The sequence below is a fragment of the Xiphophorus maculatus genome, chromosome 7 (genome assembly GCF_002775205.1).
Source record: "Xiphophorus maculatus strain JP 163 A chromosome 7, X_maculatus-5.0-male, whole genome shotgun sequence".
NCBI classification, from domain to species: domain Eukaryota; kingdom Metazoa; phylum Chordata; class Actinopteri; order Cyprinodontiformes; family Poeciliidae; genus Xiphophorus; species Xiphophorus maculatus.
The window spans coordinates 25,348,015-25,371,182 of NC_036449.1; the positions used below are offsets into that span (position 1 = coordinate 25,348,015).

Genomic DNA, 23,168 nt, shown 5'->3' on the forward strand with positions numbered 1-23,168 from the left:
TTTTTCTGACATATAAGGATGTGTATATGCCTGAGAGACTTCTCGATTTGATATCCTTTTATAAAGACGTGTTTCGCTATAAATAGTTTTCTCTGTTCAGAGGTTTTGTACAAATTTTCATTTCACAGGAAGTACAGTTTAGAGTAAAACAAAAAAGCTAAAATTACAATCCCTGCATGAGACAGTTAATGTCCATTTGTTAAGTTTTAATTCACTAGAATTTAGCTACATACAGTTTGTCAATTAGGTAACTATTAGAGCATCACAGTATTGCAGTTTAGACTCTTCCATCTAAATTATTTCTTTGTTCTGGATTCATACACTAAATATCAATGTGTCCAAATCTGTGGTTAGTCATCTCTCATTTGTATGTTTCCTGTTTTTGTTTTCAGACAGTTAAAAAGCTCAAGATGTGACAGAAGAAAAACATTTGCAGTTGTGTTCAAAATCCTGCAAAATTTCCTTTTTGAAATTTTAAAAGTTGCAGAAGGTGTATAAGTTTTTCTTACTATTCTAGAATACTATTGTAATCTGTGTTGTGAATGTATGCATGGTTTACAACGAAACCAAATTAGAAATTAGCAAACACCTAGTGGAACTGCATCTGCTTCTCAGTCCAATGCTCCTAAAATCCTTGCAAAGAGCATAAAGTATAAAATCTGTTGTTTCTTTTGTCATGTTTGACATATACAGCACTTTTATGACAACTGAAGATAATAGTTACTTTATTGTGCTATAAAATGGTAGTATGTGCCTAGAAATTACATAATACTGTCCCTTTAAAATCTAGAAATGTTTTTCCTCTCTGATATATTATGCACTCCCATCCCTGGTTGATAAAAATATGTCTATGGTGTACATTCTTGCTTTTACTTTTGTTTTGTTTTTGCATGTTTATGTTCATAATTTTGATCAGGGCTTGCTGTTTTTAAATGTAGTACATAAATAAAGTTTATATGATAGGGATCATATTGTAAAACTTTCCCAAACCAAAACTAAGAAATTAGTACCTCACAATTATATGTGCTATGAAATGAGGCTGAATGGGGAAAAAAAGGTCTAATGAAGCCTAAAGTGGTGTTTTGTTAATATTGTCTACAAAGAAATGTAGGTGAAGCAAGTGAAATATGAAGGAGTTTTGTTTGTAAGGAGAATAGTCTGACCTTAAGATAACATTAATATTATCTTTGTAAAAAGCCATTTTTGCAAAGTGGTGGGGGATAAAATGACTGATAACCTTTAAAACCAGTTGGAATTATTGTGTTTTCTTTGAACATCTCCGAGGTCAGCACACAGCTTTCAGAGTATCAGCTGCATTCAGGTTTCTTAGATAGAGGACTTAGGAGATCCAGACATTAGCTTAGTACAGAACAGAGAGTTATCATTAACCTCTAATGAGGAGAATGAGCAAAGTGAGAGCAGAGACAGGGGAGTGGAGAAGTGGGTGGAAAACAACTTTCAGAGGTTGTTCTGGAATGAACTCATGGTTGGTAGGATGGAAAGCATTACTGGGAGGGAAAAAGTGCATGAATTAGTGGGAAGAAAACAACCAGGCTGCAGGTTATTTGTTTGTGAAGTTCAAAGTCATTAAAGGTCAAATCAGTAGATGAGGGACAAGAAATAGACAGAATAATAACAATATTATTCTTAAAAAAATCTAATAAAAAATTTCCACAAAACAACTCTCAGTTTTTCTGGTGGCAAGAGAATCTGGTGGAATGTAGCAGCGGAGTAAGTTACCAGTTATCAATTATTATCAAATAAAAACACAGATATTTGTCCAGATATAAAAGAGAGATGAAAGATTCTATAGCTGATGGAGAAAAGTGCAGATTTACATAACAAACAGCAGAGAGCACAATTAGATTACCACAAACAGAACTGAGAATAAGGAAATGTTTAAAGATATTTCTTTAATAAATACTGAACATGTGTATTATATTATATGTTTTTGTTCATTTCACCAAATCATTTCAATTGTGTCTTTATACATAAGGCGCTAGAAGTGAAGAGGGTGTACTTCATCTATACACACCCATTAAATAAATTAGAATATTACTGAAAAGTCAATTTATTTCAGTTTTTTTTTCATTAAGTGAAACACAATATAATGATTTTCTGCTTACAGTTAATAAAAATTGAAATATTACATCATACCAATAAAAAAATTAATATAGACGCATAGCCTTAATGAAAAGTATGTTTAATGCCTGCATGAAAGTTATACATTTTCAAAAGGTAATAATAATAATAATAATAATAATACCTTTAATAATAATAATGGGCCTCAACTGAAAGTATATTCTAATTTACTGAATATGTTACAACTGTGGTGACTTGAACATCATTGCTATGATTAAAACTCATGTGCTACATTATTTTAAACATATATTTTTGAATCCAGCTTTCTGTATCATGCTGGGATATAATTACACCCATAGCAAGTTTTAACTCCTATCTCCCTTTTTTCTTTGTTCTCTTCATTTTCTCTTTTTTCCCTCACTGTGCTCTTACCAGTGGCTCAGTGTTCCCCGGCGCTGGGATGTGGAGCCCACTACGAGTACGTGATCGAGGAGTTCTGCCTGACCAAATTCAGGCTAGACATGCAGGAACTGGGCCAGAGTCAGTGGTGTAGCTGGGAGGACACAGTCAAGTGAGTAATCAAGCACAAACATGCACAGAGGAGAGAAATGAAAACAGACTTACTCTTGCAGAACAACAGCATAATGAGCTTCACGTCTGAGGTATACATCCAGCACTCGCTGATGTTGGGTTTTATTGCAATAAGGTGAATAAACACGTTTTTATTGCAGAAATAAACAGAGATGCATTGTTATATTGTATTATGAAAAAAAAAAGAAAAAGCTGTGAACTTGTTTATATTTGATTGCCGCTCTTTATGATTGTCCAAGTCTTTGGTTGGATTCCAACAGTTGATTAAAAACTGAGTGCGACAACAGAGAGCGAGTAAGTGGAGGGTGAGAAACAGAGAGGAAACACACACAGTCAGCCAGAACAAAAGCTGCATGCCTTTGGCATAAACAAAGATCTTTGTGCATGCACAAATATTATCCTTGCACTCACAGTAAAAGATGCTTTAGGCTACATTTTTTCAAATTGTTCCAAAAGATTATCATTTAAAATCAGTTAGTTTAATCAGTTGAATAAACACTAAAACATTTCTTACTCCAACAGTAAAACTGTCACAACGTGATGTATTCATCAAACGTTCTCAAATCAAATGTGCGTTTTTACTCTGATGCCGCTCATCTGTCTGTGATCCTGGAGGGAGAATCCAATTTGGCGTCTCCAAAAAAAGTTGATCTTTGACTGAGATTCTTGTTTGAAAGAAGAACGGTTTGGGAAAACAAAACAATGATTATGCTAAAGAAGGAAAACCTCCTCTAAATAGAGTTTTAATCGACAATTCTTTTCAGTACAGATGTAGATTTTCTTTTTCACTTTTTTGAGAGAAAAGTAAAGGATAACAAAACACTACAGTGAATGAAGGATTGAAAATGTGGAATATAGTCTGTCTAAGTTAAAAGGTCAACCATCAGGAATGTTAGCCCCTCTCACCCCTTCTTTATGGGCGAACCGCCTTCGGAGATCTCTAATTCACATCGAGTGACATTTGGAGTCTGTGTGAGTGTCTCCTGTGAGCGTCTGGCCAGTTTGCCTCGTCTCTCGGCTCCTCAGAGTGTCTCTACTGTCAAGAGGCGACCTGCTTCCTCAGCCCTCTTGTCAGTCTTCAGCTGTCACTTCAGTCAGTTTATATTCAGCTCCCTCTTCATAAAACACTCAACTATGTCTCTTAAAGCCATTGCTGTAGACATTAGTCAGTGGTATTACAGTCCAACTTACTTTTATGAATCCTTCCAAGGTCTCATATACATATATACACATAACTCTGAGAAAAACGTGCAATCACCACTGTTAGAAAGCAGTCATTGATCTAAGTTAGTTGGTAAAAAGAAATAAAACATGACAAGTCTGTTACTTCAAAGCTGAACATTATGGTTTCTAAAATGTTCAAGAGTCAGAGTAAATCAGACTCATTAGATTTTTCTGGAGTTGCGGCAATGGGAGATTCATTTTGCAGCTTTTTAAAATTCTTTTCTATTGATTTGTTAAATTTCAAAATCAGATTGATATAGTTTTCTTTGAGACAAAATTCATTAACATTCTGAAAACTGTCTTTAACAGAAAGAATTTTATTTCAATAGAAAAACTTATGTAGGGTGTTTTCAGACCTCATAGTCCACTAGACTCAAAGATGCAACATTTGTTACACTTTTAGCCGATGCAATTTGCTTTCATACTGCACCTTGTCAAACAAATCAAGCTCTTTGTTAGTTAATCAATCACAGGGTAACAACAAAGCATGGACACACTGATTCAGAGAGACCAGTTAATCTAATGTTTTTAGACTGTTGGAGGAAGCAGGAGTACCTGGAAACCATGCAAGCTACAGGCAGAATGAACTCTGGTCAGAAATCAAACTCAGCATCTTCTGGCTGCTACACAACAGTGATACCAACTGAGCAGCCATTGACACTTTTTTCAGCAGTAAATAATGAATTAAATTAAAGTTTTCTTTTTCATTTGCGACGATTGTTTACTGGGACTGTCACGTTGCTGCTTTCTGTCACATTTGTTCCACTTCCATTATTCCCCTTCGCATCATGAAGACTGCTGCTTACTTTAATATTCTTTCCATTGTTTCTTAAAATTTTCCAGTTCCACTCATATATTAGTGACACATATGAGAGATTTGTTTTCCCCTAGTCTGCCAAGCAGCCATGGTACTGTTATCACACCGTGTGTAAAGGCCTTGTGTGTTCTCCTGTCAATATTTTGACGTGTCGCCTCAAAGCCCAGCATGAAATGAGAAAATGGCAGAGAAAAGCTCTGCAGAGGTCACAGCAGCATTACTCACAGCTCAATACTGCAGGGCCTCACTGCCATTCAGATTGTAAATTGGACGTTTTGAGACTGATGGAGTAGACAGGAACAATGAGACTGGTACAATCGATAAATTAAAGGTTCCGTCTGATGATAATCACCATGCTGCTATTCTTGGACTTGCGATCTGTTGAGTTAAAGGAAGTCAACCACTATTCTTTCAAAGCTGCTAAACATTGAATAAACACTAAAACATTTCTTACTCCAACAGTAAAACTGAGGTTTGCCCAATATAAAGTACTTTATTTCATATTTGACATAGCTAACATTTTCTTCAGTTATTTTGCTGTGGATATCATCAAAGTGCTCATTTGAACCTTCAGCAAAATATGATTAAAGAGCATTTAACCTACTTTTCAATATCCTCAAGGCCTTCAAAGTCTTGAAAATATCCACTCAAGTCACAATTGTGTGACCGCTTAATTGATTTAATAATGAATATGCAATATGCTTGCATCTCTCATATTGATACGTATAAAATCATCCCGAACAAGCCCTCATTTGCTACCAACTCCGCTCAAAATTGTCAAAAAAAGATAAGATTCCATAAGGAAAGTTTAATTTGTGATATACAAAGATGCACAAAACAAAAAATATAATCCATGTTTTTAAACAGCAGTGACATCAGGCCATCACGTTTCAACCAATTGATGAATCCCAAAGGAAATATTGTAGAAATTAGATATTTGTTATTTTACAACTATCTTCAACTCATGCTGACAACTTCATAAGACTTTTAAAACTTCTAAATGTTATCTATTCACGCTTATTTAAAGTCTGTATGGGAAAATAAGTTATTGACTCCAAGTAAAGTGTACGCGTTCAGCTCTGTACTGTACAGTCAGCACTCATTTTGATGTCAATAACTTTGCTGCAGGCAATTATTTATAGTCAAGGTCAAACATTAGCATATCTACATTCTAGTATCTGCTGACTGATATGTAAAGGATGGCTGTGATTTAATGCGGGTCTGTGATTTAATGCAGTGTTGAACCTTTGTAATATAACAGATGGCAGCCACTGTTTAATCAAAACAAAGTCTATTGTTACCCAGATGTAAATTTACTTCCTTAAATACTTTTTTGCTTTTGCTATATCTATTTTGGATAGAAACATGTTTTTATCTGTCTGTTGATGAATTTCTTTGAGCACAAACCAAAAAATTCAGCAGGTGGAAATTATGACAACTCTGCTGCTGCAAACAGGAGACAGATGGAGAGACATAACCTTCATGCTGTGGCGAGGAACGTTAACATGTCGCCATTCGATTCAGCTTGATCATTTTCCAACATGTTGATGGCTCCTCTTTAGATTTAGATGCTGGCTGGCATCTCGAGACCCCATAAACAAAAAGCTGCAAAATGGAAACTTAATAATGCATATGATTAGTTTTCCTCTTTCATAAAGTGCCACTATCACATCTCATTTCATATTTAGAGGTGCGTTCTGATTGATCAGCCGTGCCCCAGCTGCTGATCATGATCAGACACTCGTTTCAGGTTAGTCAACAAAACCAGTTTCATAACATAAATCAAGCGGAGGCGTGGAGTATGCATCATTTTTGTTACACAAGTTTGTTTTTTTGACTTCATTTTATTTCCTTCTGCTTATATCACTTCCATCCTGACTTTATTTTACATTCAGCAGCTTGAGTTCTCACTGCTCTGCAGCCTATGTGAGGTCAAACCAGGAACTTCTCAATGCCACACAGGACGCCCACCATGGTGGAGGTCACTGCCTACGCAGAGATGATGTTGAGATATTTAGTCTGCACCTGGGAAGTCGGTGAAATGTAAACTACACGGGATTGAGAGGATTTTTCAAATTAAAGCAAACCCTGCACAGGCAGCACAGGCGTACTATGTCCTAAATTAATCTATTTGTTTGCCTTAGTTACTAACACACATCAGTGAACATGTGGAACAATGCTTACCACTAAGAATCAACTTGGTGAAACATGGTGGTGGCAGCATCATCCTGTGGGGAATGTTTGTTCTTCAGCCAGGAAAGGGAGTCTGGTTAGAGTTGCTACAAAGTTGGATGGCACTAAAAAGGATCCTGGAAAAGAAAAATTACAACAATTAAAAGACTTGAGACTGAGGTTCACCTTTTAGTGTTACAACAACCTTAAATATACAGTCATATTGAATAAATTAGAATATTTTTGAAATACTCATTTCAGTTAACTATACTAACCAAATGACAGACTGATGTTTTCAAGTCTTCATTTCTGATGATTGTGATGATTTTCTCATGGTCAGGGGGGCCAGATAGGGGGAAAGTTAGGAGAATACCAAGGGCCCCTGACCAACAGGGGGCCCTCCAAAATTTTTTTTTCATAGAAATTAAATAAAATGGGGTCCTGTCAATTGCAAAATTAATCATATTGTGTTTTCTAAAATTGTTTTTCTAAGTAAAAATTAAATGTCACCACTGACAGACTAAAAAGCACACATCCATATTTGCACTGAACTCTCCTCTGGATCTGCATAAAATGGCTCGTTCCTGCTTAGCGCACTTGACGGTGACGGTGTTCAGCAGCAGATTTTGGCTAATATTAATTTTTTGGTCTGAAATGTCACTAAATATAGCAAGAAAGTCACTGAGTTGGCAACAGTGGGGTGAATATTGTTAAATGCAAACGTGCAGACCTGACCTGGTGGGCCGGTCTGTCAGGTCTGTCAGTCAAACCTCTCACTGTAGAGCAGAAGAGGACAGAGGCTGATTTTTAAACCTTTGCTGACGAAGATAAGATTAGGGGATAAGATGGGTTTCAAGTGTATGTATCGGCCAATCACGTTCCTCCAAAATTAAGGAAGTCGGCACCCAGAAATCAACTGGTCGATAAATCAATTGGCCAATAAATGTATCCTATTATACATGTATATAATGTAAACAGCACTGCCAGAGATGCAATAAGTTTATAGCAGGTGTGTGAATGATCTAATGATCGGACTGCTGATTGCAGCCAGTCCACATTGTTAGCAGAACTAGAGGGCCACAAAACCACATTTCGCTTAGGACCCCATGGAGGCTGGGGCCGGCCCTGATCTGTCTCATAACAAACTGGCATGACATGATGACAACTCCACAAATGTGGAGAAAAACATATTTTTTATTAAAGTTATATACTGCAGCTTGAATAAAATGCAACTACATAGCATTTCTTGAGAAGTCTGGATTGTTTTATGCATATTTTGCACTTTGCCTGTGACTGTTGCTTGTGTCGAGAGACATTTCAGTAATAGAAGAAATGTAATCAACCTACTTCCATACTGTATGTGAACTGTTGTATGTATGTATGTAAAATTCATGAGTAGTAAATATTGTCCTAGTATCAGTATTGGACCATAGAAACAAGGCAGTTGCAAGCCTTTAAAATTGTGATGCTTTTTGTGCATCAAATAGAGTCAAAAAATCGTTTGTCATGGGGCCCAAGATTCCTGGCGGCGCCCCTGCTCACAGTTAATGAAAATATGACATTTAAGATTAAAGTATTACACTAGATAAATTAAAAATCACATTTTTAACACAGAAATGTGGACATAATGGAAAGTATATTTAATACTCGCTTAAAGGTTGATATATTCAAATGGTACTTTTAATCTAACAATCAAGTCTCATCTAAATGCATGTCCTAATTTATTGAATATGACTGGACATTCAGCTACAACAGAGTGCGAGCAAACCCATATTAAGTCTGTGCTTTATAGATTTTTGCGTTTCATAGTTTTGTGAATACGCCACCTTTATAAAACACTCCAGATCCCTCTCTCCAGATCACTGTTTTCAGGTAAATTTATTGTTTTGTTTAATTAAAATGTAATTTTTGCAAAGTCCCTCATGATGACATTTGTTGTGAAATGGTGCTTTAATAATAAGTTTTTGTAGAAAACTGATTATTTCTGACAGCCTTAAATGCAGCTAAAGTAAATCCTTCCAACCATTACCATAGCGGAAAATGAAATACAAAATGAGACACATGACAAAATGAAATTGTTTATTTGTGATGCAATTATGCTTCGATTTTACTGTGTTTTAGCTGTGATAAGTGTTTTTTTATGTTTTACTTGCAGGAAATGGTTTATAAAACTGGGACAAACTGTTCTGTCGAAGTGTTTCTCCAATTTGTGTTTGAGCAGTTTGCTCAGTATGTGTACAGCTTGTTGCACAGCTAACATTTAGTCTATAATTTTTTATTTTATTACCCTAAATTTAATGCTTGCCCATTTTAGTATCGATCCTCTTTACTGTGTTATGAGGTCATTTGAAGCAGTAATCTCTGTGATTCAAATAATAAATCATGCCATTTCAGATAGACACACAATTTCTACTGGACTACCTGTCTTTACTTGAGGATCTTTGGCTCCAGTTCCTGCCAATCTTCCTGTTTAGTGCTTTCATTGAAGGAAAGGGGTCCATGAAAGCCAGATTTCGGCAGTCTTGCCTGAGCAGCTGCCGTTTTGATATGTCTGCTTGAATCCATGATAGCTTTGATCTAAGGGTTCCTTTATATTTCATTTCCATACATGAATTTCTTATCTTCAGCAGAGAAAAATCTTCATCTTGATGTCCCGAGGCAATCGTCATAAGAGCCGGTTTCATCTTGACATTTGACGGTTGAGATGGTGACAGAAATTAATAAAAAGGATGAAGACCACGACATTTTCTGAGCTGATTGACCTTCCTGTCTTGAATCGATGTTAAAGAGTCAGTTTGGATTTTTGGGTTAAGTGACTTTCACCACAGTTTGGTATATTTGGTATATTATATTTACCTTACCAGAATGTCTGAGATTAGTCAAGAAATTAATAAGTGACTGCCATTTAAAGAGCTACTAGGTGATAACTTTATGAAGTGGATGATAAAACCAAAAGTGTTGAGGTCAAACATTTTCAGGAATCAAACTATTTTTGCCTGTTCATTTTCCGGACTACAAGATGCTCCAGAGTATACTTTTATATGAGTCACATTAGTCAAAAAATATGTCATAAAGAGGAGAAAAAACAAGTTGCGCTGGATTATAAGTCACATTCATTTAGAAATTGTCAAACATGTGCGGGACATTATCCATCAACCAAAAAATGTGTCATGAAGAGGAAAGATATACATCAGTTGCACCTGTCTAAAATAAGTCGCGAAACCAGCCAAACTATGGAAGAAATGTGACTTATTGGTACCAATTTCCATAATCCATGTTTTCTTCAATAAATACATTAAGGAAGATTTATTCACACTACATGGTAATGAAGTGTGCAAAAAATGAAATGCAAAACCAAGGAAAATACTTAAATCTGTCAATATTTAGAAAGTAATTCTGTCCACATTTAAAAGTACCACATAAGGAAGTTAAAAGAACATCATTTTACAATAAAGCAGCCAATAAGATTATCAGCTCCTCACAATACTAATGACAAAGGAGTCAAAAGAAAAGTCTGAAAAGTTCCTCAAAGGACAAGGACCATGCAGAGAAGTTTAAATAGATACGCAGTTAAAATAAACAGTTTTTTTCAGTGGAAACAATAAGAAATGCATCGAGACTCAAAGACAATTTTGCATGTCCTCTATGCAAGACTCCACCGCTGAAGAAAAATCATGTTAGATCATTTGACAAATCAACAAAATACTGAGAAGAATATGATCTGGTCAGATGAGACCGACATCAAACGCTCCGTCTTTGCACACACTCTTATTAGAGGGCGAATGAGGTTGCACACACTTTTGGAGTTTAGCATATCATACTGACAGCCAGACCTGATGTAGCTTAAGGAATGACATTCTTGACAAGGATTTTAGGATAAAACTGAGCAAGCAAGACAGTGATACCAAACATATAACCAAGGAAACTCTCATTACTAATTCTCCACACAGAAAAAAACACAAAGTTATTCAAGAACATTTCACTAAATTTGTTGGTAATTAATCCCAAAGCCAGTTCATGTTATTTCATAGATAGATCAAAGATTAGGTTGGATTGTTATGCCAATATAAATATATTTAATTAGAACATCATTATGTACCTACTATAATGCCATATTGTAAATGTTATTAGATTTTTCCAAAGTTTTAAAAGCTTTTGTGAGATAGTGTCATAGTTAGATGACCAGTATTGCTTCAAGTCTGGAGTCAGCACGGTAGCATAGGCTAGAGATCCAGAACACAGTGCAATAACGAATCCAAATGCCAATATTTTGTTTTTCAGTAATACTAATTGTCTCCTTGGCCTCAGTACTTCAGGCTCTCAGTAAAAATAACTCCACTCCTTTGTTATGGGCGAGCTTTTCAGGCTGTGTTATTGTTAAGGGGTATTTTGGTCAATCAGTCATGCATGCTGTCAGCTGTCTCGAATAATTTAAAAACCCTCGTGGTGAGTGAATTCACATCAGGTTACTCGTGAAGCCGGGCCAGAGAACATCTAGTGAGCTAAGTAGTGTTGAAAGCTTACAGAAGCTCTGTCTCTGTGGAGCTGTATGAATTAAGAGGCTGATTACTGGGTGATTAGGAATGGATTGCTGCGTGTTTTTATAACTAATGACTGGATAATATCCAGCTTTGCTCCGACTGCTACGCACTTGAAGCTGTTATGCAATAAACTCTGATGAAATTAGGACAAGGATCGTAGGAATAGAGAGAGACGGATGGATAGGCATCTTAGTTTCTTTAAAAAAATGTACTTATTTCTGAAAACAAGCAACTTCTTTCTTTTTTCTTTCCTCCTGGAACACATTCATTGCAAAATCTATACAGTCATGCCACTACAAAGCTGCATTCCTTCTGTCTTTAATCCTTAAGAAAACAGAACAATTTAATCTCTTCCTGCAAAAACAGCTCAAAGTCTAAATCTTTTTAATCCTCCTCATCTATATTGTTTATTCCTAATGTGCAGACTTTTCTTCATTACTTAAACCTAACTTCAAACTAAATCTTACAGGATGTTTTTCCCTTAACTGAGCCTTATCTAGTAGTCAGACTTCACATTAATACAGCAAAGAAATGAAAGATTTTCTTTATTGTGTTGCAAACTTTAATGTGGGAGTTTTTCTTTTTCTCTTAAACTTTTTGTTTAACTTTTCTTCAACTACTATACAGAATATTTTAACATAAACGCGATAAACATCTAAATAATACAATATTTATCCTTGTATATTCAGGCTCTTTGCAAGTTTTACAATATAGACATAATGTGGGCTAGTAATTATTTTATTTTCAGCTTCCTTCAGAACGTAACGTCTTGCATGTTTTTCATGTTTTAAGCAGACACTCCAAGATAATCATTTGAATGAGAAATGTCAGACCTTGGCTGGTAAATGATGCCATACATTGCTCTATTTAGTGCACATATTTTGGCAATATATATACTTTTAGTTTGCTTGTTTACATTACTGTTTATGAAAAAAGCACTTAAGACGAACACATTTTGAATATTGAAATGGAATATTGCTTAATAGTTAAGTCCAAATGGTTCATAGACATCTAGGCTGAAACTTATATTTCCATATTTGGTTGAAAACTGAGATTTGTTCGTATGTATGTTTGTTTTTGTTGATATTTTCCAGAAGACATAATTTGGACCAGTTTTAGCAGCAATTGAGATGGATTAAAAAAGTAAACTGGATCTGGATCTCAGGACGTTTTACCAAGTCAGAACAGAACAGCGTGTCCTCAATTGAGCAAACCACAAACCAGTGTGAGACAGCATGGTTTTATAGTTGTAAGTGAACTGATGACATTGTTTTATAGCAACAACTTAAACTCCCATTTATCATAGTGTATGCCTCAGAGATGGTCTGTCAGCACTGCCTCCTCTCAAATACAAATAACTTCAGTCTCTGGAATGTTCCTCAGTTCTGTTTGGAAATTTATGCTCAACATCTGACAATTTTATTTTTTATGAAAATGAACAGAACATTGTCTCCCATGATATCAACAAAAAAAAACAATTCACACAGTTTTGCTACTGGAATGCTGAAAGAGATGTTAGATTGAAATGTGGGTAATTTCCATTGTCAGTATTCTTTCAATTTTTGCCTCTCAAACAAAAAAAGATGAAGATGCCAATCAGCATCTTCATCATGGAGAAATTTTTAATATATTCACAGATATATTGATCCAACAGGGATACAGGAACCATCAGGCATTTACAATCCTTTTGGTTTCCGATGAGATGAAAAAGTCTCTATTATCATATTTGTCTAAATAGATTTCACTACCTGAAAGGAAATGAGTCTTGGCTTACAGAAATGCTGCACTGCTTTTGACTGCTTTGCAAATATTAAGCCTTCTTTTGGTACTTTGGAGAACAGCAATAGCAGTTATTATGGTTTACCAAGTTAAAACTATTACGAGGTTCTAGTCTAACAATGAGAAATTAGAGAGAATAAACATTTACCCTGTGAAGCATAAATCTAAACTCACTCTGCGTAGACTGCATGAACTTAGTCACAAAAACATTTTTATGACCTTGGTAAACAAATTAAATTAAGCTAAAGCAATTTATAAAAACATCAGTACTCTATTCAAAAGTGATAATATTTCTCATCATGGCAGTGAAAAACTATGTGACTGTGTGGCCAGTAAGATTAAACAAATAATTAAAAAACAGCTTCACCACATAAAGCACACAACTATTAAACTTCATGGAGGATTTTTATCACATTTGTTTTTTATGCTGGAGAGAAAGTGACACACATACGCACACAGAGACAGGAAAGAAAAATAGTTGCAGAAGTAAGCAGAATACCAAAGTACCAATATAAAGAACATTTTATTTGATTTGCTTTGCAGTGACAGTTTGGCCTAGTTTTTGTTGGATTTCCTTGGTATGAGATGAAGGCTTCTCTCCATTTATTCTTTAAATTGATCTCTCCAAGCAACCACGGATAAACTCTCTCTGCTCTGAATGCGAGTAATGAAGACGAGTTATGAAAGAGGGAATCTGTTAGAATGCTCTGTTTTTGTCTGTCAAAGAGCTCTGACAAATCACATTTGTAAACTCAAACGTCATACATGTAAAATCGGGGCTCTTTATACCGAGTTATAGAACATTATTAATTTTTAGCATTAGTACCCAAAGCAAGAGTCATGTCCACATTCTTGTCATGAAGTCAAACTTCTTTCCAGTGCAGACTGGAAAGAAATGATTCGTCACAATCAATCCTGAGGTGTAGTTGTGTAGTGAAGGGTGTTTTTTCAGATGATGTGGTTTCTGTTGGGGTCGTCAAACTATGACCTTCAAGGTGCACTTGAGCGTTTCACAGCAAAGATGGATTGCTCACTTGATGGTATTGAGAGTGGAATATGGATAGACAGATTGTGAGACTTTTCTGCAGTAAAGGAGATGCTGCTCTGTTGGTGAGAAATGAGCTGAACTGAAAAGCAAACTCGTCTCTCCTTCACCCTCACCTGTCATGAAGACATATGGATCATGACCAAGATGTCAGATAAAAAGGGCTAAAATCAGAAATCCTAGGCTGAGCTCGAAGATAGAGTGAGGATGTATCTCGTAAATGAGATCTTGGATCTCAATGAGACAACTTGTATGATTAAAGGTCAAATAAATCAACTCTCCTAGAGACTAATGAGACGGGAGTCGGCCAAGTTGGTTTGGCGAGCCAAATAGGAACCTGTAAACTCCCATAAACAAAGAGTAAGACATTGGGAATTGCAGAGTGAAGGCTTGGTAACTAAATTTTCAGTCTATTCAGTAGATTATTTAGCAATATTTTATTCATTTGTTTTTGTGTTAAATAAAAATGTAAAGTTTGATTAATACATTGCACAAAAGTAAGAATCCATGGTTGGTAGGTAAGTAGGTTGAAATCCATTTAATGGAATGTAAGCAACATATAAACCAAGCTGCTGTAAGATATTTTAGTGAAGTCTTTATTTATCGTGGTGCTGTGTATTGAAAATCTTGTAGCAATGTTATAATAATTATACTGATGCAAAATTTCACTTCCAGAGGAAAGATGCCTGATTTATCTGCACATATTTATTATATTAGACTGATTTTCCTTCGTTTTTGCTGAACTTTTTAACTTCCATGTTGCTAACATGTTGACATAAGTGTCCCCCTTGTCCTTGTGTGCTAAAATGTCCCCATACTATAAAACCAGCAAAATACTGATGAACTAGGAAAAATATGAAAAGAAAAATACGTTTATTTGCAAAAATCTGCTGATGCGGGAGGAATCTGAAGGTCAGCGATATGTTAGAGTCCCTTTTAATCAAAGCTGCTGTGCCTGTCGTTTAAAATGAAACCACAAACTTTGCTGAACTTGCATTATCCTGCACTGAAGAAAGGATGAGTTCTTCAGACCTGGCACAGATATCACCAGATGTAACCTGAAGCTGATGAGGAGAGAGGCAGCTCAATGCAGAGGGGCCTGAAAGTCAGGCTCTGTCAGTGAATTAGAATATATTTGAAAAGTTATTTTATTCCAGTAACTCAAGTTACAAATTGAACATTTTACATAGTTTAATTACAAACAGACTGATATTTTCAAGCCTTTATTTTTTGTTAAGTTATGATGATTTAACCATAACCTTTATAATTGGAGACACATTTAAAACAGAAATGTCAGCTTCATAAAAAGAATGTTTAATGCCTTCTTAAAGGTTACTATTTTCAGCAGATTGTTTTCATCCTTCAGATGAGTTGCATCAGAACGTAGGCTTCTCGTTTATTGAATATGGACTACATACAAAGTCTTTCACAAGTTTCTAAGCCCCTGAAACTTTTTAAATGGTCACAATTAGACTAAGACCAAGAGTTAGTTTGAGTTTGTTAAATCAGAGTAATGTAACAGCTCTTCTAAAAACACAATGTCAGAAAAACACTTACCATTTTGTAAGAAATATTTAATTTGCGGTATATGTTAGAGACAAAGACAACATCTTTCAATGACTGAAAATAACATGTATACACAAAAATCTGAAAATCTTGTCATGCATTTGTATTTAGCCTCCCTAAGTTGATATTATAGCCAAGTTATGTCATATATTTTTGACTAGATTCAAAATTAGAAAATTAAATTTTACATCACACGAATACTGATCTAAGCTTTTCTATTGTATCTCTGACTGCATGTTTGGGGTTATTGTTTGACTGGAAGGTGAACCTCCACCCTTTTCCACCCTTTTTTCAGCTCCTATCAGGTTTTCTTCTGGGATTACTTGAATTTAGCTCCATCCACTTTCACATGAACTCTGACTAAAACTTCTCTTTTCCTGTTGAAAAAAAAGCTTGTCCACTGAATGACGCTACAACCACCATGTTTTTATATAGTTGATGACAAGTGAAAAGAGCAAAGTGCAGTTTTAGTTTCGTGCTGCACATTGAATATTTTCTACAGGTTAAAAGCTTCAAATTGGTCTCATCTGACCAGAGCGCTCTGTCCCCTGCATGACCTGTGGCAAACTGCAGCACTTCTGAAGGATTTTTCCCACTTTTGTGTCACTTCCGAAAAAAAGCTCATATTTTTTGGAGTATATGACTTAGTGTGGATTCACACCAGCCCTGTCTAATCAAACTTTTGTTCATTTGTCCAGAAACGACAAGGTGCGAGTGTGCAATCAAATTGATGAGGACCAAAAACAACTCTTTTGCCAAAGTCAAAAGAGAAATCCTAAACCACTAAATTCTGATGCCACTCCCTTTATGTTTACATTTCATGATGAAGGAAGTTGAGCTCATGTTTTTTTCAGATGTTTTTGTGTCATTTTCTTTTGTTGTTCTTGGTGCAGCGCCATCACAGGCGAGAAGTGGAAAGGGTTTCTCTAAAGGTTTGGATCTTTTAACACAGTGCTCTGTGAAAGCAAACATTTAACAAATGTTACAATGTTGGTCCCCAGTTGAACTACTGGAATATCAGGTGTGAAAATATCTGGATCTCTGAAGTGCTTCTTGGCCTCTTCTCCTCTCTGTAACCAGCCTGAGTGTGACGGCCCCTGCTGTGCGGTCCTGTGTGTGTGCTATGTGGTCCGTAAATTGTTTGTCAATTAAGGTCCTCAATTGTGGGAGGCGCTTCAGACTCCAACTCTGACTTTGGACCTAGATAGTAAATGCACCTTGCTACAAGTTCTGATACAAACAATAAAAAAAAAATTCCACCCTAAAATCTACCAGGTCTTGGTAGGTTTCCAGTTATTTTCCCACTTTTAGATGGTGGATTGAAAAAACCTTGTATAAACTTCAAAACTACCTCAACCCTGGAGTTTCCTTACTGTATTGTTTGCTCTTCATGAAGCTGTTTATTGGTTAATGTTCTCTAAAGAACCTCTTGTTCCTCCACAGGACAGTTGGATTTATACACATTTACTTATTAGCAACAGCTGATTTCCTTGGATTTTATTGAAGGATATCAGATTAAAGACACGCGTGACACACGTTTCAGATTCCTCTACCCTCTTCACAATTATATACTGCTTTCTGTTGATTTATTAAATAAATCCACCTGAAATACATAACATTTGTGTGTGTGTAATGTTACATAATGTGAGAAAGTGCAATATTTGAATATTGTTTCCAATGTGCTGTACAGTAGTGTAATATTCTGGTTTTCACAAAAGGCAAAAGGGAAATGAAAATATCAATAACAGTAAATGGAGAACTGTGCAGGAATCACATTCATTATTTGTCCTGCTGTGGAGGTGATGGAGCCAAACATGCTGTAGGAATCTGCTGCTTTATCTCTTTGTGTAATATAAAATTCAAGAAAAAAAAAGTGATGGAGCTTGAAATGTCCTTCTACAGATGTGTCTTAAAATACATCAATACCACGAGGATTTTAAAGAAAATTTAGATAAGCCTGGTAAATAAGTAAGAACAAGATTGAAGTGATTGGAAAAATGTTTTGTTAGTTAGGTAAGCTTATTTGTTCCTGCCTCAAGGCAAATAATAAAATAAAAGTAAAGTAGCTAAAGCTCCCTGTCTCCAGCCAATCCAAAGCAAGATGGCAAGGTTTTCAAAAGTTTGAAAGATGAACTCTTACTGGCTGAGAAAAACAGCAAACTAAAAACAGCTTTGGGGTATTTTAAAGCAACACGGACGGCAGTGCTTTACTTCACAAAGAATAATGTTTAAATATTAATATTATAATAAATATTTTTAAAGTTTAGCACTGTTTTCCATCTTTTGGAGGATTGAGTCTCCAGTCACAGATAAAAAAAATATTAAACAATGCCACCATTAATGGTCTGGTGAGTTTTAAAGCTTTTTAATTATACGGTAACTTTAATTAAATTAAAGCACAATTTTTCTGCAGAAGAAATAGAAGTATTACAATATTTGGACAGAGTTTGGACTATTTCACATAAAACTTTCTTCAGAGTAACATTCCTTAGTTTTATGTCTGTGATTTGGTTCATATGGAAATACAAATAAAAATACTATAAATTATTTTTGATTAAAGATTCAATTTAGTACACCGGAAGCCAAAGAGCATCATTTTAGCCAAATATTGTTTGTTTGGAAGTTCCCCATTAACATCAAATTAATTGAAAATATTTCCATAGTCAGAACAAGCAACAATAAATTTTGTCATTTAGTTACTAAACAGGTTGATTTCAGGCTCTGTAATTTACCAGTGGACCTTAAGGGAATAAATTATTTGGACTGGAGGTCAGGAAGTAGTTTCTCTTGGCATTAATGAGAACCGGAACAGTCATATCAGGTTATGTACTCAAACTGGAAAATCTTTGTGGATGGGTATGCATGTGTGAAATTACATGAATCTTTAATCCTCCTGTTGCTGCTCCTGTTAAAAGACTTTGGTGCCTCCTGACCCACTTCTCTTGTAGGGGGTATCTTATCAGATGTTCCACTTTATTATAATAAACAAAAGGACAATTAGCATATCGCTGCTGTTAAAAATAATTAGAAGAATCATCCCTGAGGGCTGATGTTGTCGAAGCTCCGAAAACACAACAGGGCTTGACTTTTTAATTGTTCACTGGTTGCAGTCTGGTAACAGTTTGACGACTAAATCATAAGAGATTCACCTTTTTAAGTTTGACAACAATCCCTTCAGTTCATTTAGCACTTGTTGATAAACTAATGTGAATGTGCAACAGTAAAATCCTGTGTGAAGCAGCTGCGATTGCAACTTGAAGGTTTTTCAAACTAACTCTGCTACAGGTATGAAACTGCTAGACATGACAGTGAAAACTGACATTTTTGCGGTTTTATTCCTAACATTTGTTGCCTTCACTCAATGTTAGAACACCTGCTGCGATGTCAAAGCAGCCTCATGCAAAAACATGAGACTTCAGTGTTTTTTACATAGGGATAGCCAGACTAAACGCCCGACTAGCAGCATGGTGGGACCCCAGAGAGGTTCGCCGGTCTGTATGTAATTTTCAAGAGAGCTTTAACATGGCTGAATTTAATCTGCTTAAAATTTAATATGAGTCTGAGGTTATAGGGAGGGCAGAATAATACAAATAACTAGAATGTGCGGTTATTCTCTGTAAAGGCCGTTCCCAAATGGCGTCTTAGTTTTCTAGGTGTAAAAATGTGACTTAATGAAAACCAGTGGAGAATATAAGATGAACGCCAGGAGTGTTGTATGCATGTGGATGCAAGCGAATTGAGAATAAGAATTATTTATCTGAACTGCACTGTGAAACTTTATAACAGAGGAGATAACGATGTCTGTTGGCAGTCTGTGTGAATAACTCGACTCACGAACAGTTTGCAATGATAAATGCTGCACTTCTCGTCATAAAGCATCATTATTTTTTGATAAACACCACATGTATCTGGTATTTGTCATTTGACTTGTCTTCTTCAGCTAGCTGCCTTTGTGAGTGTGTCTGTATGCTATAAGGGAGCAGTCCAGATTCTGTTCTTCAGTTAATGGAGAGCCTTTTCGTCACTATCAAGGTTTTACTTATTCACTTTGTGCTTCTCAGTTAACAGATCAAATTACTCAGGATGCAGTTTGTCTGCCTAATTCAGACTAATCTGCTCAATATGTTTTATACATGGGGTGGGATTTATCATAACCACATTTATTTAAGCCAGATATCTCCTTTATAATTTTTGATTTGCATCTTTCTTAGTTTTTCTGCTTTTTCACTGAAATGATTTTCTTGTTCTTTTCTTTTTATTTTACACAATTTGCATGTTGAGTGTTATAATTTATTTCCTTTAGAAATAAAATGCCTGGCTTAAAGCTTCCAATGTTTCAAATTAGGTCCCTTATGCCTTAGACTAAGTTTACAGTCTATGGCAGAAGAATGCACGTATAAATTTTGCATCATGTTTTAAAATGGAGATTCAGTTTTCAGCATGTAGTCAGAGGAGCTGCTAACAGCTCTCTATACCTGCAATTTAAATACATCATTTTATTTGAAATATGTTTTTGTTGTTTTTTACTCCTGTTGATTTATATGACAGTCCTTGATGCATTAAATCTCTTCTATCAGATTTAAATAAGGTCAAAGGAGTTTAAAACTTGGAACTGCTTCGTCTATTTTCTATCATCATTCCACATCCCAAAAGGTGTTATCTGGTCAGGTTGACCGGAGGAATGTCTCTTTGAGAATTGAAACTGAGTACCCAGAGGAACTTGGACCTAATGCCTCTGCTTGAGTGAGAAAAACTAGTCGGCAATAACATGTCTGTGTCAATTAGTGGTCTCAGCAGACTCTCACAGCACTGATCAAAGAGGAAACTATCAGACGTGATTGTAGATGTTGTAGACTTCATTTGGCATGCTTCCTTCCCATACAGTTTACAAGTTGAAGGGATAGAAAGACAACAGTAAGCTCCATTTGCTTGATTGGCTACACATTTATGCCCACTGCTAAAACTATCTATGAATCCACCAAGATATTGAGAGTTACCACTTTGACCTTTGGTATTCGTAGGAGTAAGAGACTACGATCATCTGTGAATACCTAAAATCCATGAATACTTGAGACCCTTCTAAGAATGCTTATTATTTTAATCGATCAAACACCAAATATACCTTAAGATGCAATAATGCACTCTGCTGAAACCATCTAGCACAACTGCAGAAGCGAATGTCTACAGTCTTCCTTATCTCGTTCTTCGTGGTACAGCCAATCAGATCAAAAGAAAATAAATAGCGCTCATCGATTAGTTGTTTTGCAAATATCAATAACATTTTAAGTAGCATTGCACCTTTCATCTCCCTAAGCTGCACTTTCTCTTAAATATTTTAGATATGTTGTTAAAAAAAAATCCACATATTGGCAAATATTCTGCAAATAGTTTGGGTTTATGTTCAACAAAAAAATCACCACAAATAGGTGGGGGACCAATGTATATTTAATTTCTTTCTGTGAATAATAAATTATGCTTCAGCTGACTTTGTTGTTGCACAAGGAGTTGGCAAAGAAAAGGAGGATTGTATACTGCTAATCCATCCATCTTTTGTTTTCTTTATCTGCTTGTTCATCTGAGATCAATGGGAGGCTGGTGTGTATTTAGAATGGTCACTGGGCAGAAACTTTGGTGCAACTGAGACAACCACACACATACACACACACACCTGCACACCCCCACCTAAGAGCAATATAAAAAGATTAATTAACCTAACATTCATATTTTTGGAGAAAGACCCAGTGAGAACCCAGACATGCAAATTTTAGGTCATAATTTCTTTGCATATTTCATAATTATTGCTCTTTTACGCTTTTTAAAGGTCTGTAATCTAATTATGTAGATATTTTATCGGCAATAAATGCAAAAGTACAGATTTTATCTTAATCCCCATAACCGAACTAACTCTCCCATATGGCTGTAAGATAACGCTAAAGCCAGGTGTCTGACATGAATGCTGGTCATAAACCCAAATTCTCTGTGCTTGAGCAGACTTCATAGTAAAATGAGAGTTTGACACAAATTATATAGGGCTTCATGAGTCCTTCAGTGAACTGTGTGTAGAAACACAAATACACACAGAAACTCACAAAGTTGCCACACTGTCAGGTTGAATTAGATCCTAACCTTAGCTACATGGGGTGAACTGGTAACCAAGGGCATCTCTCTTTGTTCATGCCTCCTGTCTCGACTCCGCTGTGTCTTCTTTCCATTCGTGACTCGGAAACACCCCCTCAGACCGCGGCGCTCATTAGACCAGCAGCAGGACCAGAATTCATTCATTTTCTCTCTCTCTCTTTCTCTACCACAACTGATTTGTAAAGCTTCAAGGAAACAGCAGAAGAAAGACGTAAGCACCCAGACATAGTGAACCCACCACCTGAAGCTGCACACAATGCTCTATTGTGCTGGTACCATGCCAAACAGCCTTCAGCTGTTGCTGCATAAAAAATGACCTAATGCTGGGGTGCATCAACAAAAGATGTTAGTCTTTACTAGAACATCTTAAATCTGAGCTTTGTAGCTCAAATCAAACGTCAAAGTGTAAATTCTTAGCTTGAGAAACATGAACCTGATGGATTACATACTAATGATGGAAGTCACTTGTAGAAGGCATCCAGAGGCAATATTACCCAACTCTGCAGTTCTCTTAAGGAATGTTAAGTATTTTAGAAATATTCTACTTGTCTTATGGCAAACTGTACACAATCTGCGCTCTTGGAGAGCAAATGGTAAGAAAATGTATTTATTTTCTTCAGTATGTGACTGGTTTGCTTTGTGTGTTTCTACCTTGCAGATTCTATGAAGCTCTAACAAACTGCACACACCTGTTGGCAATGAACATGAGCTGTTACTGGCCCAATCAAATGGTGGACGCGTTCTTCATCCAGGTCCACAGGCACTACTTCCATGACTGCTCAGTGTCTGGACGACGACTCAGGGACCCTCCAAACCGCATTTTGGGTCCTTTCATTGTGGTTCCCATCCTGGTCACCTTCCTCATGACGGCCCTGGTGGTGTGGAGGAGCAAGCGCAGCGAAGGGATTGTTTAATAAAGGGAACAGTTGAGGACTGGCGTTACAAGTCAAAACATGCTTTTTACCCCCAAGGTAACACTAGTGTCAGTGTTGGGGAAAGGATTATGTTAGAAGGAAAAGATTAACTCCAGGCCCTAAAAATAGGTTCCACTTCATGGATCTGTGAAGACATTAACATCCATTACATTTTTGTTTCATCTTCAAAGATTGGAGTCATTTCTTGGGTTTACTGAGCACCTTTTGCTGCAACGTTCTCTTGGATCTGGACCAGAAAACTGACTGGTGATAGTATATTGTACATAAAACTATTTTGT

At 36.1% G+C, this 23,168-nt stretch overlaps 1 protein-coding gene across 1 annotated transcript; it reads left to right on the forward strand.

Annotated features, from left to right (window-relative positions):
- Positions 1–1,403: 1,403 nt before the first annotated feature.
- LOC102231580 (receptor activity-modifying protein 1) lies at positions 1,404–22,869 on the forward strand. Its single transcript, XM_023336636.1, has 3 exons — positions 1,404–1,440; positions 2,518–2,653; positions 22,614–22,869. Exons 1-3 carry the CDS (start codon positions 1,404–1,406, stop codon positions 22,867–22,869), a joined length of 429 nt encoding a protein of 142 aa, XP_023192404.1.
- Positions 22,870–23,168: the final 299 nt, after the last annotated feature.